The following is a 21,567-nucleotide window of genomic DNA, read 5'->3' on the forward strand; positions in this document are numbered from 1 at the left end:
AGTCTTTACTTGTTTTCGTAGCATATTGTGAGTGGAGTGCTTGTAGGAATTTGATTTATATTTCATTTATGTGCATATTTCAATAGCTTCTGTTGCACGAACATCTTCATCTTAATTATAATAAAAAATATAATTTTAACTGAACACACTTAAGAATAAATGCAGATATAATTTCTGGCATAAAATTATCTAATAGGAATGTGAAATATATAAAAATTGAGAACAAATATTGTACTGTCCATGTCTTACAATGAATTCATGTGAATAGAATTCTTCTACAAATTAACAGGCCATTTATTTTCTGAAATAAAAACTTTATTACATTGTGACAACTCACACAGGTCTATGATCTCTGTTGGAACATATCATTCTTATTACCCAAGAGGAATTGTATTATGGTCCTAACTGTGATTTGATGAAAAAGCCATTGTTCCATTTCCTTGAGTTTATGTTTATGAAACTTTAAGCATTTACCTACTATAATGTAGCACCTTGTATGTGTACATGGGCCAGTATTAGCTTCCACTGCCTATATGAGAGTGGCTTACTCGAGGGGTAAAAATAAGCGGACTCTCACACAGCCTGGACATCTGAATTATTTTCGTTGGACTTCTGTGAGGAAGGGGCCCTGAGCAGCATGAGGGCTACGTTGTCGACTATCAGCCAGTTGTGCAGAGATACTCTAAACCAAGGGTGGAACAGTTGATAACATAATACCAAAAGTTTACTTACATTATACTGAAGTAGTCTGCATCTGACCCTAACAGATAGAGACAGTATAGTTCAGCAGTTCATGGTACTCATTTATTTCTTTGTTTGAAGTATAATGCTTGAATAGTACCAGAAGTAGGTACTTAATTTTGAAAAATGATGGATTTCTGACAAATGAAATATTATTTTTAGAATACAACTTTCCCCACTTCCTCTTCAGCGTAATGTAAACCATAATAGACAACTGGTGGTGATGGAAAATTGTAATCACCTCTTTCTCCTTTTTTTTTACAATCATTTTCTTCTAAATTTATGATGGTAATATAAGAACAATTTTTATCTCAAAAGAACTATGAGTAGAAGTGTCCCATTTTAAAATACACTTGTCATTTATTAGTTATTCTGTATTTGGTTCTTAGATAAAGAAGTAATGATTACATACGGTACCATAACAATTTTACAGATAGTCTAGTATATCACATAATATTCACAAATAAGGCCTTTCATAATTTTCTGCACCCTGCTTGGAGGGTGAAAAGGTAATCTATACATTCTGTATTACTTCACATACCGTCGGCTATATGTTGAAATTCACTGGCTTCACAAACTACCTATAACACTTTATTATTCTGACCAGACATTCTAATTAATAGTCGTCTCAATTAACTCTCTTGGAGCCAGGCGGTACTGCGAGCGTCCGCCCTTTAAATTGCCAGAGCCGATGAGATCGGCCTTTAAATATCCGTGCGGAAGTTGCCAGAGCCGATTACATCGGCCGGCTGGAAATTCTGTGATATACATACTTTTTGGCAGTCTATAGTGACGTGCATACTTTTGTGACAACCTGTAGTAAAGGGGCTACAAGGTATTATGTGCCTGACCTTGCTTTGGAATTTCTAAGAGGGTGTTCTAGCTTTCACAAGAGTTGTTTCCTGTGTTTAGAAATACCGCTAACCGGTCAGTACAAGATTGCTTCTTGCAGTGAGTGTATTCTTGACAGCAGAATGGCAAGTGGATAAAGTGATATATTTTCAGCAGGTATTGATGACGATAAATTAATGGAATATTTGGAACAATGCGAAGTGAACGCGGATGATTTATCGGATAGCGGTAGTGAATTTAGTTCAGAGAGTAGTGATGAAATTATACCAGACACGCCCCCGGGATCACCACAGCTAAAGAAGAGGCGTTTATTTGTTTCTAATGGCAGTAAAGCTACTGTGAATACTGTTGTTGATGAAACTAGTGATGACGATGATGATGATGATGATGATGATGATGATGATGTCTCTGGAGAACATTTTGTGGAAATTTCTCCCAATGAACCTGACAACGTTCCTCAGCCTGCTGTTTCGTTCATGGATATCTTAGACTATAATCGTTATATGGGTGGCATTGATACAAATGATATGATGGTGTATTTTTATTTAGATGAACGTAGAACTTTGAAATTCTGGAAAAAAGTTGCATTCAATATAATTTCGAGAATGGTCTTAAATGCTTATTTGATGTATTTAGAAAACTGTAACGGAAAGAAAATGACTAGGATCCAGTTCTACTCCAGTATAATTGAATCTCTGAGTACTGAATGGTTTGAGAATAGACAAAAGATTATCACGAATATTCCCGTGTGTGGCGTAAAACTTTTGTCAGGTACATTAGAAAGACGGTGCGTTGTATGTAGCTCTCCGCAACGGAGAAAGAGGTCGCGAACTGTGTGCATCAAGTGCGATAAAGGCCTGCATACTAAATGTGCAGCTCTTCATAAGTGCCCTAAATAAACAAAATATATTTGAAGTTCTACTTGAACAAAAAATAGAGATTTTATATGACGTTGCGTTAAGCTTTTTATTGTTCCTATTAGTGTTAGTGATAAGTGATTAGTGTTAGTGATAAGTGATTAGTGTTAGTGTAAATAACCTTAAGTGCTTCAACAGTGGTCTCAAACTTTGAACAACATTATATAGCGGTGACGGGTCTTCTTCTCAAAAATGTTCGGTAAGTAAATTTATTTTGTCATTTTCCTTCTTTTTTACTAGTGACATAGTAAATTTGTGTTTGCATTTTTTGTTTCTCTTTTTCTCGTTCAGAGCAATTATTCTGTTCATAAATTAATTCTGTATCATTACGTAAATGCCGGTCCCCACGGGTCAAGTGTACTGTGCCTGCCTCTCACTCGGAGGTCATGGGTTCGATTCCCGGACAGGTGAGCGATTTTTACCTGGGTCTGAGTGTTGGTTCGTGGTCCACTCAAACTAAGTAACCCTAAGTGATGACAATCGAGGAGAGATCTTAGGCTAAGAGAGCTACCTTGGTCTAGAAAACCATGAATAATGAACGAGAGAATTCGTCCCACTGACCATGCGTCACCTCGTAAACTGCAGGTCTTCGGACTGAGCAGCGCTCGCTTAGTAGACCAAGGCCCATCAGGGCTTTAGTGCCATAGATGATTTAATTACGCATATTGTATTGTATTGTAAGATGTTTTTAAAAATAGATACTGAAACAGAAAACTAGAAAAGGGGATTTCCGATAAAATAAAAACTATAATCTCAACTATTATTTTTTACTTTTTAATAACTCAGAACTATTTTTATACAATCTACACCACATATATAAAATTTATCTTAAGTGTTTGCCATACATCGATATATACATGAATTTTATCGGTGAGTAAAATTGTCTGATTTTCATTAGGGACATGCGTTTGAATTTTAATTTTTTATATTTTTATTTTTCGCGTTCAAAATAATTATTTTATAGAATTATATTTATAAATAAATTCTGCATTTATACGTATATTCTTTTGTATCGTAGATGATATTTTCAAAGTAGATATTGAGAAAGAAAGTGCAAAAATGTTTTTCTCTTCCTAAAAGTAAACGTTTTCGACAACCATAATATCAACAATAATACTTTTTAATTATTTATATCACTCTAAATCAGTTGTTTATTTTATGTAGTCGACGTATAGAAAATTTCTTGCCGGTATTTGACATACACCGGTAGATATACGCGAATGTTAAAATGCACGTAATTCTACTAAAAACGGCCTGGCACTTTACAGTAGTAGAGTGCAGGCGGAGCTCTGGCCTCTTCCAGCTGCTAGTGAGCGGCCGATCAGATCGGCTCCTGGCTCCAAGAGGGTTAACATACAATATTACTATGATTTACAACTTTTCTTAAATTACAACATATTCACGTCACAGAAACATTTCTTACATCTTCAGTGTTGACAAATATATTTTGCAACATAGATGTTATTGAAAACTGAGCACAAAATATGTCACTATCTTATGTTCTTCTGTCTTCTTGAATTCTCATGTTACATTGTCCCTTCCAGTTGCATTGCAAAGTTACTGAACTGCTACTAAAAATGGAGAATTTGAGAATGTGAAATGTGTTAGATACAAACTTCCAACTTTTAGTAGGACATAAAGCAAATAACATTATTAAACTTCCAACGTGATATTCCAGGAGGAAAGAGTATCATTCGGAAGATGCCTTAGAAAAAACAAGTACTTCAATTACAGTTGAAGGGTGCACAGAGACTCCAGTCCCAGCAGTAGAAGTGGATTGAAAAAAAAGTAATTATGTGAAATAAATGGAAGGAGAGAGAGTGGAAATTACAAAAAGAGGTGAAGACATATTTTTCTGAAATTAAGTGGATCCCAGACTAAAAAGGTAAAGATTCTATATTACAGCTAATACCTTTAATCTGAGAGTCAAGCAACAATATTACAGAAAGAATGAAAAATATTTTGCAAATAATTACAAATTTGGGCTAGGTTGATCCCCCTCCCTTTAACTCAAATGTGCTCCTTGGTACAGGACAAATTATCTTTCTCCATTTATTTTACAAACATACTGTTTACTGAGCTTGATAACTGCAGTTGCTTAAGCGCAGCTGGTATCCAGTATTTGGGGATAGTGGGATCGAACCCCACCATCGGCAGCCTTGAAGATGGTTTCCCATGGTTTTCCATTTTCACACCAGGCAAATGCTGGGACTGTACCTTGAATAAGGCCACGGCTGCTTCCTTCCCCCTCCTAGAACTTTCCTACCCCATCGTCGCCATAAGATCTATTTGTGTTGGTATGACGTAAAAAAATGAAAAAATAATGATAATAATACAGTGACCGGCTGAATATTACAGTAATTATCTTATTGAATGCCATGTATGTTTTCCTTCCTTCTGTTTCTCCAATCTTTCCCTTATAACAAGTCGGTAAAGAATTAAATTAATGTAATATCTGATGTAGAAAACACCTCCAAAATAGGTCATTCTTCATGTAAGTGACCTAGCAAATCAGTGAAATGAAGTGCTTAACTGTTCAACATTTTCTGATTTTTTAACAATTTTTTTTAAAATGACAACTAAGAATCTGAAAAACTATTAGATTAGATATAGGTATGTAGATATAGGTTTAATGGAAAATATTCATTCTAAACATTTTAAATTAATTGTGCTTGATTGGTGAATTTATCCTGAAGTTTTCATTTTCATTTTCAGAAACTTTCTCTATGTAAATTTATGCAAAATAAATTGACAGAGCATGCTGGAACAGGTCATGGATTTCACAAATATTCATACTATACCCAGAGAACACTGAATCTATGGTAACATAACTTCATATGCACTGATTGATCTAATGTACTGGCTATCATACCACCAAAATTATGGGAGAATTTGAGATCTGCAAATGTCCAAGAGTTTCCAGCTCTATTTTCTTACGAATATTCCTACTTATGAATGTACAGAGAATAGACCCAACTCATGCGTCTGTGGGATAAAGTGAAGGAGAGAAGGCAATAAGAACCAAACTTGCATTGGTATCACTCGAATCTGCATAGTTCATTGCCTACTGAAATAGTACAACCCTTAATTTATAAGAGAAGTATGGGAGGGCTTGTTTGCTTTGAATTTTCTGATACAGTAAACAGACCCAACGGTGTAGCCATGATGAAACTTTGTGGATACCTCCTAAGTTAACGAACATTGGACATGGTCACCAGTTGGATGGGTAACCATATGCTCTTGGCTAAAGAAGAAGCAGAAAGCAACTGGCTGCTCTACCCCAAGTGAACAGTGGCACAGAATGTCTGATCAATTATACTATTATTATAGTTCATTTGGAAACTTCTCTCTAGGATATTGTCTGGTTACATGGCTAAATGGTTAGCGTGCTGGCCTTTGGCCACAGGGGTCCCGGGTTCGATTCTCGGCAGGGTCGGGAATTTTAACCTTGATTGGTTAATTTCGCTGGCACGGGGGCTGGGTGTATGTGTCGTCTTCATCATCATTTCACCCTCATCATGACACGCAGGTCTCCTACGGGAGTCAAATCAAAAGACCTGCACCTGGCGAGCCGAACATGTCTTTGGACACTCCCGGCACTAAAAGCCATACGCCATTTCATTTCTAGGATATTAGATTCCTATAATTTCCATTCACTCATTTCTATTTCTTTTTCAGAGCTACTACTTTGCAACCTTCTCTGCGCTTTGCAGTTTGAATCCCAATTTTCAACTGTAACTTTTGTCTGCTATACTGCAGTCTGCGAGAGGTTGACTAGGTAGCCTGAGCCTACCTCTGCCATGTGGCTCATTCTCTCTATCTGTGACCTTACATCCATTAAATCAAAATATTATTGTACTTGGTCGTGCCACGAACTACCACTTATTAACGCCTGATGTTCTGTCACAGCAGTGTGGTGATGGTTTACTTATTTAGTCGGCTGAGTGCATCATGTTAGAGAGAGGTATCATAGTGTCGCAGAGCTGTGAGCTTGCATTCCCGAGATAATGGGTTCGAACCCCATTGTCAATAGCCCTGAAAATGATTTTCCACAGTTTCCCATTTTCACATCAGGCAAATGCTGGGGCTGTACCTTAATTAAGGCCACGGCCACTTCCTTCCCACTCCTATCCACTTCCTATCCCATCATCACCATAAGACCTATTTGTATTGGTGCGACGTAAAGCAAATTATAAAAAAATGTTCAGTAATAGAAAAGTTATAAAAAAGTGATGAAGGTTATTTTTCTATTGAATAAATATTAGAATATCAAGACTAATGTCAGATTTTATTAAAAATCTGGTATCACATATTAAAAATACACTGCACTTGTAAAAAGCAGTGCTGGCGTTTGTTTATCGCAATTGGTATATGACAGCAGGGCAAGCAGCGGTACATCAGTGGACTGAATACAGTCACCATGTACGTCTCGCATTATCAGCAGCACAAGATGAATTTTAGAGAATGTAAGTGCTACAAAATCAAAAACATTAGGATGAGTTTACAATTGAATGTGTGTTGACCGTTCAGGGGCTAACGATGCTAGAATGAAAGGAACCTCTATCACCAAGGGACTGAATGCCTGACCAGTCATAGATTTATTGAATATCTGAGTCTTAAGATCTTTTCCAGGGTTGGACCATGTTCTACTTACAGGTAGCCTATCTTATGTACAGGCTGCTAATGTTTCAAATACATTCAAATCAACTGATTTTAAGTCTGGGGAGAATGACTACCTCACACTGAGTAGGAATACATCAGTCACCTTGACAAAGAATACTACAGTGTATGCAGAACATCAGTAATCTGTACAAACAAACAAACCCCATGGCACTACAGCCCTGATAGGTCTTGGCCTAAGAAGTGACCACTGCTCATCCCGAAAGCCAGCAGATTATGAGGTGATACGTGGTCAGTGTGACAAATCCTTTTGACCATTATTCTTGGCTTTCTAGACCAGGGCTGTTATCTCACCATCATATAGCTCCTCAATTGTAATCATGTGGCTGAGTGGATCTCAAAACAGCTCCCAGTTCCAGGAAAAAAATTCCTGAGCTAGGTGGGAATCAAACCCAGGACCTCCAGGTAAGAGGCTGGCATGTTCCCCCTAGACCAAGGGGCCGGCTCAACCTGTACATCAGATACACAAAGTAACAACAGGCTCCTACCCAGGAAATATCTTAATAGTAATCGCCAAATATGTAGATACGAGGGACTGTACTAAAAGATATTTTAGGTATATGATTTACACTTGCCTATTTGAGATTGGTATTTATTATTCAGTATCCATTGGTTAGACATGAAGAAAGTATATAAGAAGACAGAAGATACAACATGATCCTATAAAACAAAATATTGAAAGATGCATTTTTGGTCCCATAATAGCTGGCCATGGTAACATTTATGGATTCCTCTAAAAATTGATGTTGTATTTGATTGAAATATTTTCCTTCTATATATTTAGAAGAAAATTGAGGAAGAACTTGTTCTTAATGCATAAATCAGACTTGATATTACTTTAATGATTACACTGACCCTACTTGATTAAGGTAGTGAGAGTGACATACTTTATGCTCATCTGTCCTTTGTTAACTACTTATCAATGTGTATATTATAATTTTCACTGTCACAGAGAGCACAGGAGTTCTTGACTTGAATACTACAGCTTGCTGTATCATAAGATTCTGCAGGCATTCCTTAACACATTCTTCTTTTTGTGACTCTTCTGTTTTCCTGGTCGAAGGACAATGGTTCCATTACCATGGTGAGACTTTCCATTTTGTATCGCAGGACTGAAGGCACCTAGAAAAAGATCACACATAATGCTTACAAAATGACCAAAACAAGTAAAAAAAATAATACATAGAATATGATGTGGTTTTCAGCATCAGTGTCAAATCCAGAATAGTTTAGGTTATCAGGCCTCTGCATGTGATGTTTAGCTAGTTTGAATGAAATCCAAATGATTTTAGATTTATTTAGTGAAAAGTAATTGTAAATTTCTTGATGTTTTTGACTAATAAAGTTGTCATTTCTAAAAGGCACTAATATAGCTAATTTAATTGTAACTCCCAGTTTCAAGGGTTGAAAATTCAACAAGATGAAAATCACTCATAATGATATATCCTTAAATGATAATGGCTGGTACACCCATAGGAGAAAAAACAAAAAAAAACAAATCATGTACGGTACCAAGATAGAGTTGTTCTTTTGCTGCAAAACTCAGCATGTAGTTACATCTCAAACAGATAGTCAAATGATCAGCATAGTGACCTGACTAGTTGAATGGTCTTGCCACCAAAGACCGTGATCATGTTGCCATCCATGGCCTATGTAAAAGCTTGCAAAGGCTACTTTAGATTTAGTTAGTCACCGATGATCTGCATTTAGGACAGTCGCCCAAGTGGCATTCCCTATCAGCTGATTACCTCACACCTACCTCTACCTCTACCTACCTTTTTCTTAAATATTTTTAACGAACTTGGTGTTTGATCAAACATTTCCCTTGATAATTTATTCCATTCCTCATTAAATAAAAGAATATTTGCCCCAATCTGTACTTATTATCATTGTTTTGCTTACTCCACCAGCCGTTATGATAAAAAACAAAAAAAATAGTCAGATGTCTACATAAATCATATAGTTATATAATAACATATTTTTTAAACAATTTCCAAGGTAGCATTTAATTTTAAAGATTTTATAAGGATATAAACACCCAGGATCTTGGATATTTTGATTCAATGAGTTAAAAAACATGGTTGATGATGCCCAAAATATGGGCAAAACACGTTCCATAATAAAAGAATAACAATGATTTTTTTTAAATGTAGAATAAAAACTATGTTGTATTGAAAAAATGGTTATTTCAAATAGAAGTTTTAAGTAAAAAATACATGCCACACAGTCGAGTATTTCGTCTCCTTACTCCCAAGTCTTGCCAGCCCAAAGTTTGCAACATTTTAGTAACACTACTCCTTTGTTGGGAATCACCCAGAATAAATTGAATGGATGAAAACCATAACGGTATAAGTAACATTTTGGTCATTCAGAGAAAAAGGCATTTAAACATCTTAACACTCATATAAAGCATGCTATTTGTAGTTATACCACCCATCACTAGAGCGCAGAATATTACCGCTATCACTTGTATCTCTTTGCTGGTGAAAAGATACATCCCCCGGAGTTACATTCTGCACTTAACTCATTTTTTTAAAACTGTCACTTATACCGTTATGGTTTTCAACCATTCAATTGTGCTGCTTTCCAGTTCTTGTATCAAGTAGTCCTGGTGAGGGTCCCATACACTGGAGCCTGCGGTCTTACCAGAGTCTTACACGCCCTCTCCTTTACAACCTTACTATAACCCCAAAATACTCTCATAACCCTGTGAAGAGATCTGTAACCTTTCTTCACTACCTCGTTAATATGATTACCCCAATGAAGATCTCTGATGTTGTTGTTTAAAGGTGGTGGTGATTATTGTTTTAAGAGGAAGTACAACTAGGCAACCATCCTCTATATAACACTAATCAGAGAGAAAAAATGGAAGGGGTCCGACACTTCGAAAAATGAAGATATCGGTCAAAGGAAGACAAGGGCCACGAAGGGCGTGAAAATGAAAGACTCCCTAGCCCTCGCAAACCTAATAGCGTCGGGGTCGGAAAAGAACAAGAGTTGACCAAGGGAGGTCGGATAGGATACATAAAAGTGAGGAGCCTGGCACAAGTAAGTGGAAGCAATGCCAGGACTCAGCTAAGGGCCCCGTGGTCGCCAGCCCACGCACCAAAGTTCAGAGCCCCTCGGGCCCTTTTTAGTCGCCTCTTACGACAGGCAGGGGATACCGTGGGTGTTATTCTACCACCCCCACCCACGGGGGGAAGTTGTTTAAAGGGGCGTAACATCTAGGTCATTAGTCCCCAATAAAGATCATTTCTTATATTAACACCTAAGTACTTACATTGCTCCCCATAAGGTACCATCACCCCCATCAATACAATAATTAAAATTGAGAGGACTTTTTCTCCTGATGAGACTTACAACTCAACTTTTCGTCCTATTTACATTCATACCATTGTCTGCTGTCCATCTCACTACATTTGATTGAGTCCCCCTGCAGTCGCTTACAATCCTGCAACACATTTACTACTCTATACAGTATAACATCATCTGCAAATAGCCTTTTCTATGACATAGTGGAACGCTGCTTCTGGTTGTTTAAAACTTGTTGACCATTCCACATGCATGTGTGATACAATCAAAGAAATTTTGCCCAGTTATCAAAGTTTGAGAGGGGGCACATTATTGGAATGTACAAGACTGGATGATCGTATCAACGAATCACCAATAATCTAGGCCATTCTTATCACAATGTTAGTACATGTTGGAATAGTGGATGTGTGAAGACACACATACACAACAAATGGGCTCAGGATGCCTTCGACTGACCATTAGAAGAGATCATCATCTGATCCTCTGACAAGAACAAGCAGATCCGAATATTATTGGCGTATATTTGCCATCCAGACATATGCAGTACCATCGTTACAGGCCCCTGTGTCTTCCCGAAATATTTCCTGGTGCTAGGCTGAAGGGAAATCAGACTCATGGCATCCAATACATCTTCTGCCATTAACTCCTACCTCCAGTCTCCTTCATTTACAGGGGGTCATGAACAACAAACCTGGACTGCTAAAAACTGGAACTGGGTTGTCTTTGGGGAAGGATCTAGGTTCTCTTTGTATATTGACAACAGCTGTGCTCATATCTGGAGGCCTTGTGGTGAGCACCCCAATCCTCCCTTTGCTGTGGTATAACATTCCAGCCCATTGATCATATGTTGGTCTGGGGGACCATCGTACACAACAGTCTATCACTCCTGGCAGTGATGCTAGGGACATTGATGCAACAGTGATAAGTGCAAGGCATCCTGCAGCCACATGTATTGTCCTTTATGGCAAGGCTACCAAAAAGTATTTTTCCATTAGGATAATGCTTGGCTACATATAGTAAGGATGTCACTGAAATACCTCCACAACGTTGTCACATTTCCTTGGCCTGCCTGATCACCAGATTTATCATCCATCGGACATGTCTAGGACCAACTAGGGTCCCAACATCAGCAGCCTAGGAGTTCATGCAATATAAAGGACCCATTGCAGCAAATATGGACAGACATATCGCAGGACACCATACGAAATCTGTATGCCTCCAAGCCCACTCGTATAACCGGTTATCTCACAGTCTGGATCATCCCGTTCTTTTCATTTCAATATTACTGCTGCATAATTATTATGTATCACCTCCCTGAGGGTGAGCAACAAGGTTTTACCAGTCAGTTCATTCTTAAAGTATGGCACTATTAAGAGCTTCATTGTCAGAATCATGTTAAATGGATTACATTTGGTTATGTAAGATTACCTCCCCTGAAACCATGTGACCTTGTCACGGTGGGGAGGTTTGTGCGTCCCAATGAAGCAGATAGCTGAACCGTAGGTGCAACCATATCAGAGGGGTATCTGTCAAGACACCAGACTAACAAATGGTTCATCGCAAGGGGAGGGGGTAACAGCCTTTCAGAAGTTACAACGGCGGCAGCTGAACGACTTACTGATATGACCTTATAATAATATTTAACACAGCTTAGCTGTGTTGATACTGTTATACGGCTGATAGCAATGGGAAACTACAGCCGTAACTAACTCTCAAGGACATGCAGTTCTCTCTATATGAATGAATTATGTATTGATGATGGCTTCTTCCCAGTTAAAATATTCCGAATGTAAAGAAGTCCCCCATTCGGATCTCCAGGTAGGGACTACACAGGAGGGAGCAATTATCAGGAAGATGAATACTGACATTCTGCGAGTTGGAGCATGTAATGTTAGGAGTTTGAATCGCTGTAGTAGGTTACAGAATCTGAAGAAGGGAATGGATAGACTAAAATTAGACGTAATTGGTATAAGTGAAGTTCGTTGACAGGAAGAACAGGATCTTTGGTCAGGCAACTATTGAATTATCACTCTAAATCAAACATGGGAAATGCAGGAGTTGGTTTAATATGAGAAAGTAAGGTAGCAATTAAGATACTACGACCAGCATAGCGAACAAATTATTGTTGTCAAGATAGACACCAAGCCAATGCCCAACACAATAGTGCTGGCCTACAGTATATGCCTACTAATTCAGCAGATGATAAAGAAATATAAGAATATATGAAGTGATAGGATATTTAATACAATATGTAAAAGGAGATGAGAATCTAATTTTGATGGGAAACTGGAATGCAGTGGTAGGCCAAGGAAGAGAAGGTAATACCGTAGGAGAATGCAGACTGGAACGAAGGAATGAAAGAGGAAGTCAGCTAGTTGAATTCTGCACTGATCATAATTTAGTCCTTGCTAATACTTGGTTCAAACACCACAAACGATGACTTTACACATGGATAAGACCAGGAGACACAGGAAGGTATCAGATAGACTTCATTATGATCAGGATGAGTTTCACAAACCAGATGTTGGATAACAAGGTGTTTATATAAATGTTGATTTTCATAGGGAACCTGAAATATTTGTCCTAAATGACTAAATTTATAATACCAATGTACTTGGTCCGTTATTGGACATTATACATTTTCCAGCTAACTCATTCCTGGTTTCACACCAGTGTGCTAAGTTGGACTCATCGGTTGGTAAATAGCACACCCACCAAGACGCACGGCTAGTGCATACCGTGAAGGCCTCTGCATAGGCTATGTGGAGCCACCAGCAGTGCCAATGCACTATGAGAGAGGTGGGAATCAACATTTATATCATCTGATGGCCAGGCAGGCATCAATTTTTGGAAATGAGACAAAGTCTCACAGTGGCCTTCATGGTATGCACTAGCCATGCGTCTTGGTGGGTGTGCTATTTACCAACTGATGAGCTCAACTTAGCACACTGGGGCGAAACGCTGGCAACCAGGAATGAGTTAGCTGGAAAATTTATAATGTCCAATAACGGACCAACTACATTGGTATAACAAGATGTTCCCAGGAGCCGAGATGTGGACTTTGACCACAATGTGGTGGCCATGAAATGTCATCTGAAGTTGAAGAAATTGAAGAAAGGAAAGAATGCAAGAAGATGGGATCTAGATAAGATGAAATAAAAGAGTGTGAGGGATTGTTTCAAGGAACATGTTGTACAAGGACGAACTAAAAAGGCTGGAACAAACACAATAGATGAAGAATGGTCAGTCGTGAAGAATGAGACAAGTAGAGCTGCTGAACAAAAGGTAGGAATAAAAGTAAGATCAAGGATCAATCAGTGGATAAATGGGGAGATATTAGACCTGATTGATGAACAACATTTTTTTTTTTTTTTTAAAAGCAAATGAGGACAGCAAAAAAGAATACAGACGATTAATAAATGAAGTAGATAGAAAGTGCAGGTCAGCTATGGAAGAATGGCTAAAAGAGAAATGCAAGGATGTTGAAGGTTGTATGGTTTAGGAAAAGTAGATGCTACATATAGGTAAATCAAGGAAACCTAGGTGTATGAATATTAAGCACTCAGGTGGAAAACAACATCTAAGGAAAGAAGACAAATCAGAAAGATGGCAGGAACATTGTATCAAGCAAAAGAAGTAGATAATAAGGTTCTGGAACAAGAAAAAACTGTTGATGCTGATGATGAAATGGGGGACCCAACTTTGAGGTTGCGACAGAGCCTTGAGAGACCTAAATACGAACCTGGAACTGATAACATACCCTCAGAATTACTGACCACATTAGGAGAAACCAGCATGATGAGGTTATTCCATTTAGTGCATAAGATGTATGATACAGGAGAAGTGCCATCCGATTTTAGAAAGAATGTTGTCATACCTATTCCCAAGAAATCAGGTGCTGACCAGTGTAAAAACTACCGCACCATTAATTTAGTATCTCATACCTGCAAAATTTCAACATGTACGATTTACAGAAGAATGGAAAGACAAGTTGAAACTGAGTTGGGAGAAGATCAGTTTGGCTTCAGAAGAAATGGAGGAACACTTGAAGCAATCCTGACTTTACATATGATCTTAGAGGATCAAATTAAGAAAGACAAGCCTACATACATGGCATTTGTAGATCTGAAGGTGGTCAGGATCAGATACCGGGAAAGAAGAATTATCTACAATCTGTACAATAATCAGTCTGCAGTAAAAATGAAATGTCGTATGGCTTTTAGTGCCGGGATATCCCAGGATGGGTTCGGCTCGCCAGGTGCAGGTCTTTCTATTTGACTCCTGTAGGCGACCTGCGCATCGTGATGAGGATGAAATGATGATGAAGACAACACATACACCCAGCCCCCGTGCCATTGGAATTAACCAATTAAGGTTATTTCCCCGACCCGGCCGGGAATCGAACCCGAGACCCTCTGAACCAAAGGCCAGTACGCTGACTGTTCAGCCAACGAGTCAGACAGTCTGCAGTGATAAGAATCGAAGGCTATGATAAAGCTACAGCAATCCAGAAAGGACTGAGACAAGGCTGCAGTTTATCCTCTCTCCTTTCCAATGTTCACATAGAACAGATGACAAAGGACATCAAAGAGGAATTTGGAAAAGGAATCACAATCTATAGAGAGAATATCAAAATTCTGAGATCTGCCGATTATATTGTCATTCTGAGTCTACAGAAGATCTGGAGAAATTGTTGAATGGTATGGACACTGTCTTGGACAAGGAATACAAGATGAAAATAAATAAATCCAAAACAAAGGTAATGGAAAACAGAAAGGATTTCCGACACAATAAGGAAAAGGAGAACTGACTTCTATGGCCACATCCTAAGAATGGACCTGAAAAGGATAACTAAATCTCCTACTATTTCTGCAATAAGAAAACCAAGCCAAACTGGTTTAAGGAAACTGAGAAGGACCTACGAGAGTTCCAAATTACAGAAGTGATGCTTGTAGATGGATCCGCAAAAAAATAACCAAAGATAAAGAGGTTTCAGGAGAGGGCGACTATACAGAATTTCTGAAGAAGAGAGGAAGGCAAGATCTGAAAGGATGAAACAGTACTGGGAGGACAAGAAAACATGACTCACTAACCATTGATAGATCTATCGTACTCCAAAGTGGAGTGCAGTTGAATGAAGTCTGGTTATACAGGAAATATAAGATTAGGAAATGAATTCTTAAAGGAAGCAGATAAATACTGTTACATGGATAGTAAAATTAATGGTGGCAGAAGTAAGGGGGACATAAAATGCAGACTAGCACAAGCAAGGAAGGCCTTTCTTAAAAACTATATAAAATATAAAACAATTTGCTCACTTTGAACACTGATATAGAAATTAGAAAGAAGTTTTTGAAGACTCATCTGGAGCATGGCATCGTATGGAAGTGAAACACAGGCAATAACTAGCTCAGAAAGAGAATAGGAGCTTTTGAAATGTGGTATTTCAGAAGATTGCTGAAGGCGAGATGGGTAGATCAAATCACAAATGAAGAGATACTGAATCGAATTGGTGAGAGGAGAACAATTTGGCAATATTTGACCAGAAGAAGAGACAGAATGATGCGGCACATCTTAAGACACCCAGGGCTTGTTCAGTGAGGGAAAAGTAGGCTGTAAAAATGGCAGGGTATAAATATGACAAACAGATTGGAGTAGAGGTAGGATGTGGTATTTACGTAGAAATGAAAAGGATAGTACAGGATAGGGTGACACGGAGCACTGCATCAAACTAGTCTATGGATTGATGACACAAACAACACACAGGGTCTTTCTTATAAACTCAGGCCAAACACAGAGTGTTTATATTCTGCGCTATGTCAGCTACCTCAGGCCAACTTAGGTCACGCGCGGCCGCCCTGCTTTAAGCGTATATACAATCTTACATGAAATCTTACCTTATGAAAGATACTGGAACTGTCATCCCTAATAATGAGAGACTTCATAAATACCATTAGGATTTTCTGCACGCCAAGAGCGAGAGTTATGACTGTTCACACTACCATTAACACTAGAACGGCCGAACATTCCTCATACCTATAAAGGCCGCAGGCGGTCATTTTGACCGCTGCCAGGTACTGACATATACCTAGGATCCAGGGTCTGGGAAACATGAGAATGTTCAATAATTTATTTTAAAACAACAGTTAACCATTAGGATGTATTGTATACAGATCAGTCCATTGTTAAATATTAATAATTGTTCATATTCTCTCACTTCTAATAGGTAACAATGAAATATTTTGGCGGACCTGCTATTGAATGCCTTTGTGGAAAATTATGATAAAAATAACGGTCTCTACTTGTTTACAAGCCTATTTAGGCACTTGACAAGCAATTTATGCAAGTTATTACCTTACACGAACATTTTCCACAGACTACTTTGTTGCACGAAGAACATGTGTCAGAGGTTTTGTTCTGTTTACAACTGGAGTTCACCTGACATTGCCGTCGCTTACGACTGGCACATTGAACCTGAATCTGAGGCTCAGGCTGAAGTGTAGGGAGTTCAATCAACCGGGATCTTGTCTTCACAAAATCAGATCTTAGTTCTTGTATTACTTGAAGAACATAATCATGTTGAGAGATTCTCTGTCCCGTAACTTCCTTGTAGACTATCCATGAATTTATTGCTGCTAGATCAAGTACGTTGTAAAATACATGTACAGGCCACCTTCGGCATCCAGCTCTAGTAGAGTATTTACGCGCCATTTGATCAACTACATCCACACCATACTTAGTTCCATTTTAAAATTCAGTTGTACTAGGGAGCTTCTTGTTATCTTCACTGACTTGAACGCTTGAGTGTAGAGTGCATAGCAGAAGCACATTCTTGTTCACTTTTCCTTTATATACTGTGAGAGTAGTGTGATCTTCCTTTTGAAGTACGACAGTCTCGTACAGATTCATACGTAGTGCTTTGATTGACACAGGGATTTCCTTCCTCACTCGATTGATTGATCCAACAATACTAGTTGTTTTTCTCTTTCAGTCTCTCAGCCAACTTTACCGATGTAAAGAAGTTGTCAATGGTCACGTTACGTCCTTTCATGAGGTATTGGTCCATAAGTTTCATGACAACATTTTCAGGCAGTGACTCATTGGCGGGTCGCATTTTGTCTTTCCCAAGATAAGGAAACCCATTGCACACATACAACGTCTACCAGTAGCCAGAATTTTATGCCAAATTTATCTGGCTTGTTGGCCATGTACTGCGTGAACCTGCACCGAGCTTTGCTGGGGAAGAGTTGTTCATCAGCTGACATTCGCTCCTGGTTTATAGCACGCATAACAATTCTCAATAAATCTGTTCCAAATAGCCGAAGCCAAAGCAAATTTATCTGTCTGCAAACGAGTGGATCTAGTTTTACGGAGATCAAAGCGCAAATACCTTAGAATTTCTTTGAACCTGTTTCTTGCTATAGTCTTAGTGGAAACAGGGGGACCCCATAAAGAAGACCACATATGATCTACTGCTAGACTAGTAAGTTTATAAGCTCCACGGGCGTATAACAAAGCAATAAAAGCATCTAATTCTTCCAAAGAAATAGACCAATTATTATCCGTTGTCTCTCTGCGAGCTTCGGTCTCTGTGCACATCTTTATATGCTTCAACATGGATGCGTCAATGAATAAACGCCAGGCAATAACCTTGCTGTTAGTCTCTACGTTACGCTTAGCGTGAGAAGTAGGCCCTGCTGCCTCTTTCAGTACATTCTGAGCAGCCATCCTTCCAGGGGGGTTCCCACTACTGTCGACAACAGTCCAAATAGTTGTTCCATCATTACCACATAACTGATCCCCTGGAGCAAATGAAGAAGACTTTACCAGTTCATGATCTCTCCCACCTCGTCCCCTTCCTCTTCGAACAGGTTGCCTGCTACTAAGAGATCGTCCTCTGCTGCAAGATTGATCACGGCTGGTTGAAGGAGTAACTGCGTCTATCGTAGGTGCGAAGTCCACTGTGTGCATATTTTCATCAGCCGAATCACCATCACTATCCGACATAGTATCACACTGTTGAGGTATAAAATCCTCATCGTCACTCATTGCGTCTATATCTGATAATGTATCTTCGTCACCTGATTTGTCTTCTACCAGCTTTTCAAGTTCTGCTAATAATTGAACATTAACTGAATTGCCACGATGTGATACAATGTTAATATTTTTGCCTATGTTTAATATGTTAAGTTATTGTTAAGATCTTCGCTAATTGGCTGATGATGACACTCTAAATGTGTTGAAACCGGTCCCATTAAACAGGTTGTAACTACTTTTTACTACGGAGTATTGAAAGGTGGATCCTTCCCTATAATATTGTACATCTTATTAATAATTGAACAGGAGTAAGTTTTTGCCGCCGAGCCATTATTACGCACTATAGACACAAGGGACAGGCGCTAACTCGTTCACTCACAACAACTGCTAGAGGCATACTATTTAGTTACATCATACGCCCCTATAGCGCCACTTGTAAATGTATCACAGGAAGCAAGCAGTGAGCAGAATAGATCTCTCTGTATCAAGGAAGTGAACGGTCATTTTGACCGCTTATGGCCTTCCTAGGTATAAGGGACAATATCGGTGTTCCCTTATTATCTACGGATGTAATTTTTGGCGTGAATGTACACAACCCTAAAAGATTAAAAGTCACAAAAGAACAACGTCGTGCGTAAAAATTTACGAGCGTGAAAATACCTTGAAATTTGCTAACGGTCAAAATGACCGCTCTGGCCGTTCTAGTGTTAAAATGATACCATGCCTCATCCAAAAACAACACAAGCTGTGGGTCGAATAAACAATCATTCAATGATGCAAGACACCACTCACAATATCTCACTCTTGTGGCTGGATCAGCAGGTTTTAAACAATGGGTCTGTGTAAACCTGTACGGTTTGATGTGTAACAGCTTTGTAGCTCTGTGTGCAGAAGAAACAGAAACCCTTACTTGTTGTGCTAATTTTGTGAGTGATATTCGGTGGCCGTTCAAGATTCGGACCAATGTCGTCTAGCTTTTCCTCTATTAAAACTGTTCATGAGCGCACGTTTTTTATTGAGCACTGAGCCAGTAGTTTCAAATTTATTTACAACTACGTGAATCTGTGCTCGTGAAGGTGGCACTTCACCAGGAAATTACTGAACAAATGCATCGTGTACCCGTCGAGCCAACTCGTACTTAAAATAACCTTTATGTACGAAAATACGGTATCACAATGATAACTGTCTCATCATTTTAAGAGATGAGATTCAGACTGGCTACTGATGCTTCGTCAAATACGGGCACACTCCATGCAGGGTCAAGAACTTTGCGTGCACCTCCCGTACTGCTGCCTGGGTCTCGGAGAGTATAAACGCCGCTGGACAGTCTGGGTTTAAAAGAGAGACTCTGCTAGCAGACAGAGACTCTCTTTGAGGCAGCTCTACTTCAGGGTGTGGCTATCCTGCCCACGCGAGTCCTGGACCACACTGACCCTGTGTGTAGCATCTGGTAAGAGTCTCAGCTCAGGGTTATGAGTGAAGACCTCAACAGCATCTGCAGTGGAGAAGATGAACTTCAGTACAGTGGAGATGACTGAAGAGGCAACCCACTACTCAGGGATTAACGTGAGTACAGTAGAAGTCCGATAGTCCGGCTCATTCGGGACCGGCCCGGTGCCGAATTACCAAAAATGCCGGACTATCGGGCGGTACCTCTTACTACGATATAGGTTAAGGCGTACAGCGAAAACAGCTGTAACATGGCGTTTTGCAGTAAAACGTTGATCAGCAGAATCATTAGTTTAATAACACACTCCTTTTTTCTAACGTGTTGTTTCTTATTGCCATTCCATAATAATGCCGGAGTTCATCAATGTTTTTATCTGTAAATCTTCCTTTACCATTTAGAGTCCATCTACAACTTCTCTTTTCCTTCTGTCCGCTTCAATTTTTGAAGGCATGTTCCCATCCGTTTTTGAACGTGGCCCATACATTCAATTTTTGAAATCTGTTTTTTTTTATCATATAGTTGGCTTTCCAGTACTCATTATAGCACACAGCCTTCTAGGCTGAATATTTCCAGAGATGGAGGTATTTAAGTAAGTCAATGTATAACAAATGGATGTATCAGATACATTTGCACTATTAACTTTGAAATAATAAAAACATACACTTCAATTGGTTTCGACAAATAATGCATCAAATTGTTCACGAGAGATCGTTATTAAGAGATAATAACATAAAAAATTCCTGGAATGGTGCCGGAATTCTACTGTACAACAAATAAACCTGCTACATTGTAGATGAAGTAGGGGACTACTAAAGGCTAGGGGGAGTTCACCATGAAAAAAAAAAAAAAAAAAGAAGAAAAAACCTTAACTGTGATAGGCCTAGCAAGTTAGCAGAAGGGGAAAAATAAAATGGATTGCTTTCAACACAAAAATGAGCCTTGGAAAGAATAGTAAAAGACACACCAAGACTAATGCTTCTGATACCTCTGGAATTAATGATGGCTCGGTAGACTACAATGTTCCTCCAAAGTGTACTAGAAGACACAGTTTAAAATAATGTAAGGAAACCAATTTAAGAATTAACCCATAAAATATTTTAATCCTGACCAATAAGCTTAATGAAATCACCGACATGATGGACCGCAGGCATGCAAAGATCATAGACCTAAGAGGAACAAAATGGAAGGGTTGTGACACAAAAGCATTAGATAACTGCTACAAACTTTATTAGAGTGGAAATAAGACACTGGTAAGGAATGATAAGGGGATAGTCCTACACCAGCACACTGACTGTATTTCTGACATCACATATATTAATGAAAGAATAATTAAAGTAAAAACCAACCAAACCAAACCCCATGGCACTACAGACCTTGAAGGGCCTTGGCCTACCAAGCGACCGCTGCTCAGCCCGAAGGCCAGCAGATTACGAGGTGTTGTGTGGTCAGCACGACGAATCCTCTCGGCCGTTATTCTTGGCTTTCTAGACCGGGGCCACTATCTCACCATCAGATAGCTCCTCAATTCTAATCACGTAGGCTGAGTGGACCTTGAACCAGCCCTCAGGTCCAGGTAAA

At 38.9% G+C, this 21,567-nt stretch overlaps 1 protein-coding gene across 1 annotated transcript in view; it reads right to left on the reverse strand.

Moving 5' to 3' along the window:
* Positions 1-3,864: 3,864 nt before the first annotated feature.
* Rab23 (RAS oncogene family member Rab23) overlaps positions 3,865-21,567 on the reverse strand; it is a 679,572-nt gene continuing 661,869 nt past the window's right edge. The window contains exon 7 of the mRNA XM_067147072.2: positions 3,865-8,312. Within this exon, the coding sequence (XP_067003173.1) occupies positions 8,185-8,312 (128 nt within the window). The 3' untranslated portion in view covers positions 3,865-8,184. The remainder of the gene's footprint in view (positions 8,313-21,567) is intronic.

The sequence above is a fragment of the Anabrus simplex genome, chromosome 5, assembly GCF_040414725.1.
Source record: "Anabrus simplex isolate iqAnaSimp1 chromosome 5, ASM4041472v1, whole genome shotgun sequence".
NCBI classification, from domain to species: domain Eukaryota; kingdom Metazoa; phylum Arthropoda; class Insecta; order Orthoptera; family Tettigoniidae; genus Anabrus; species Anabrus simplex.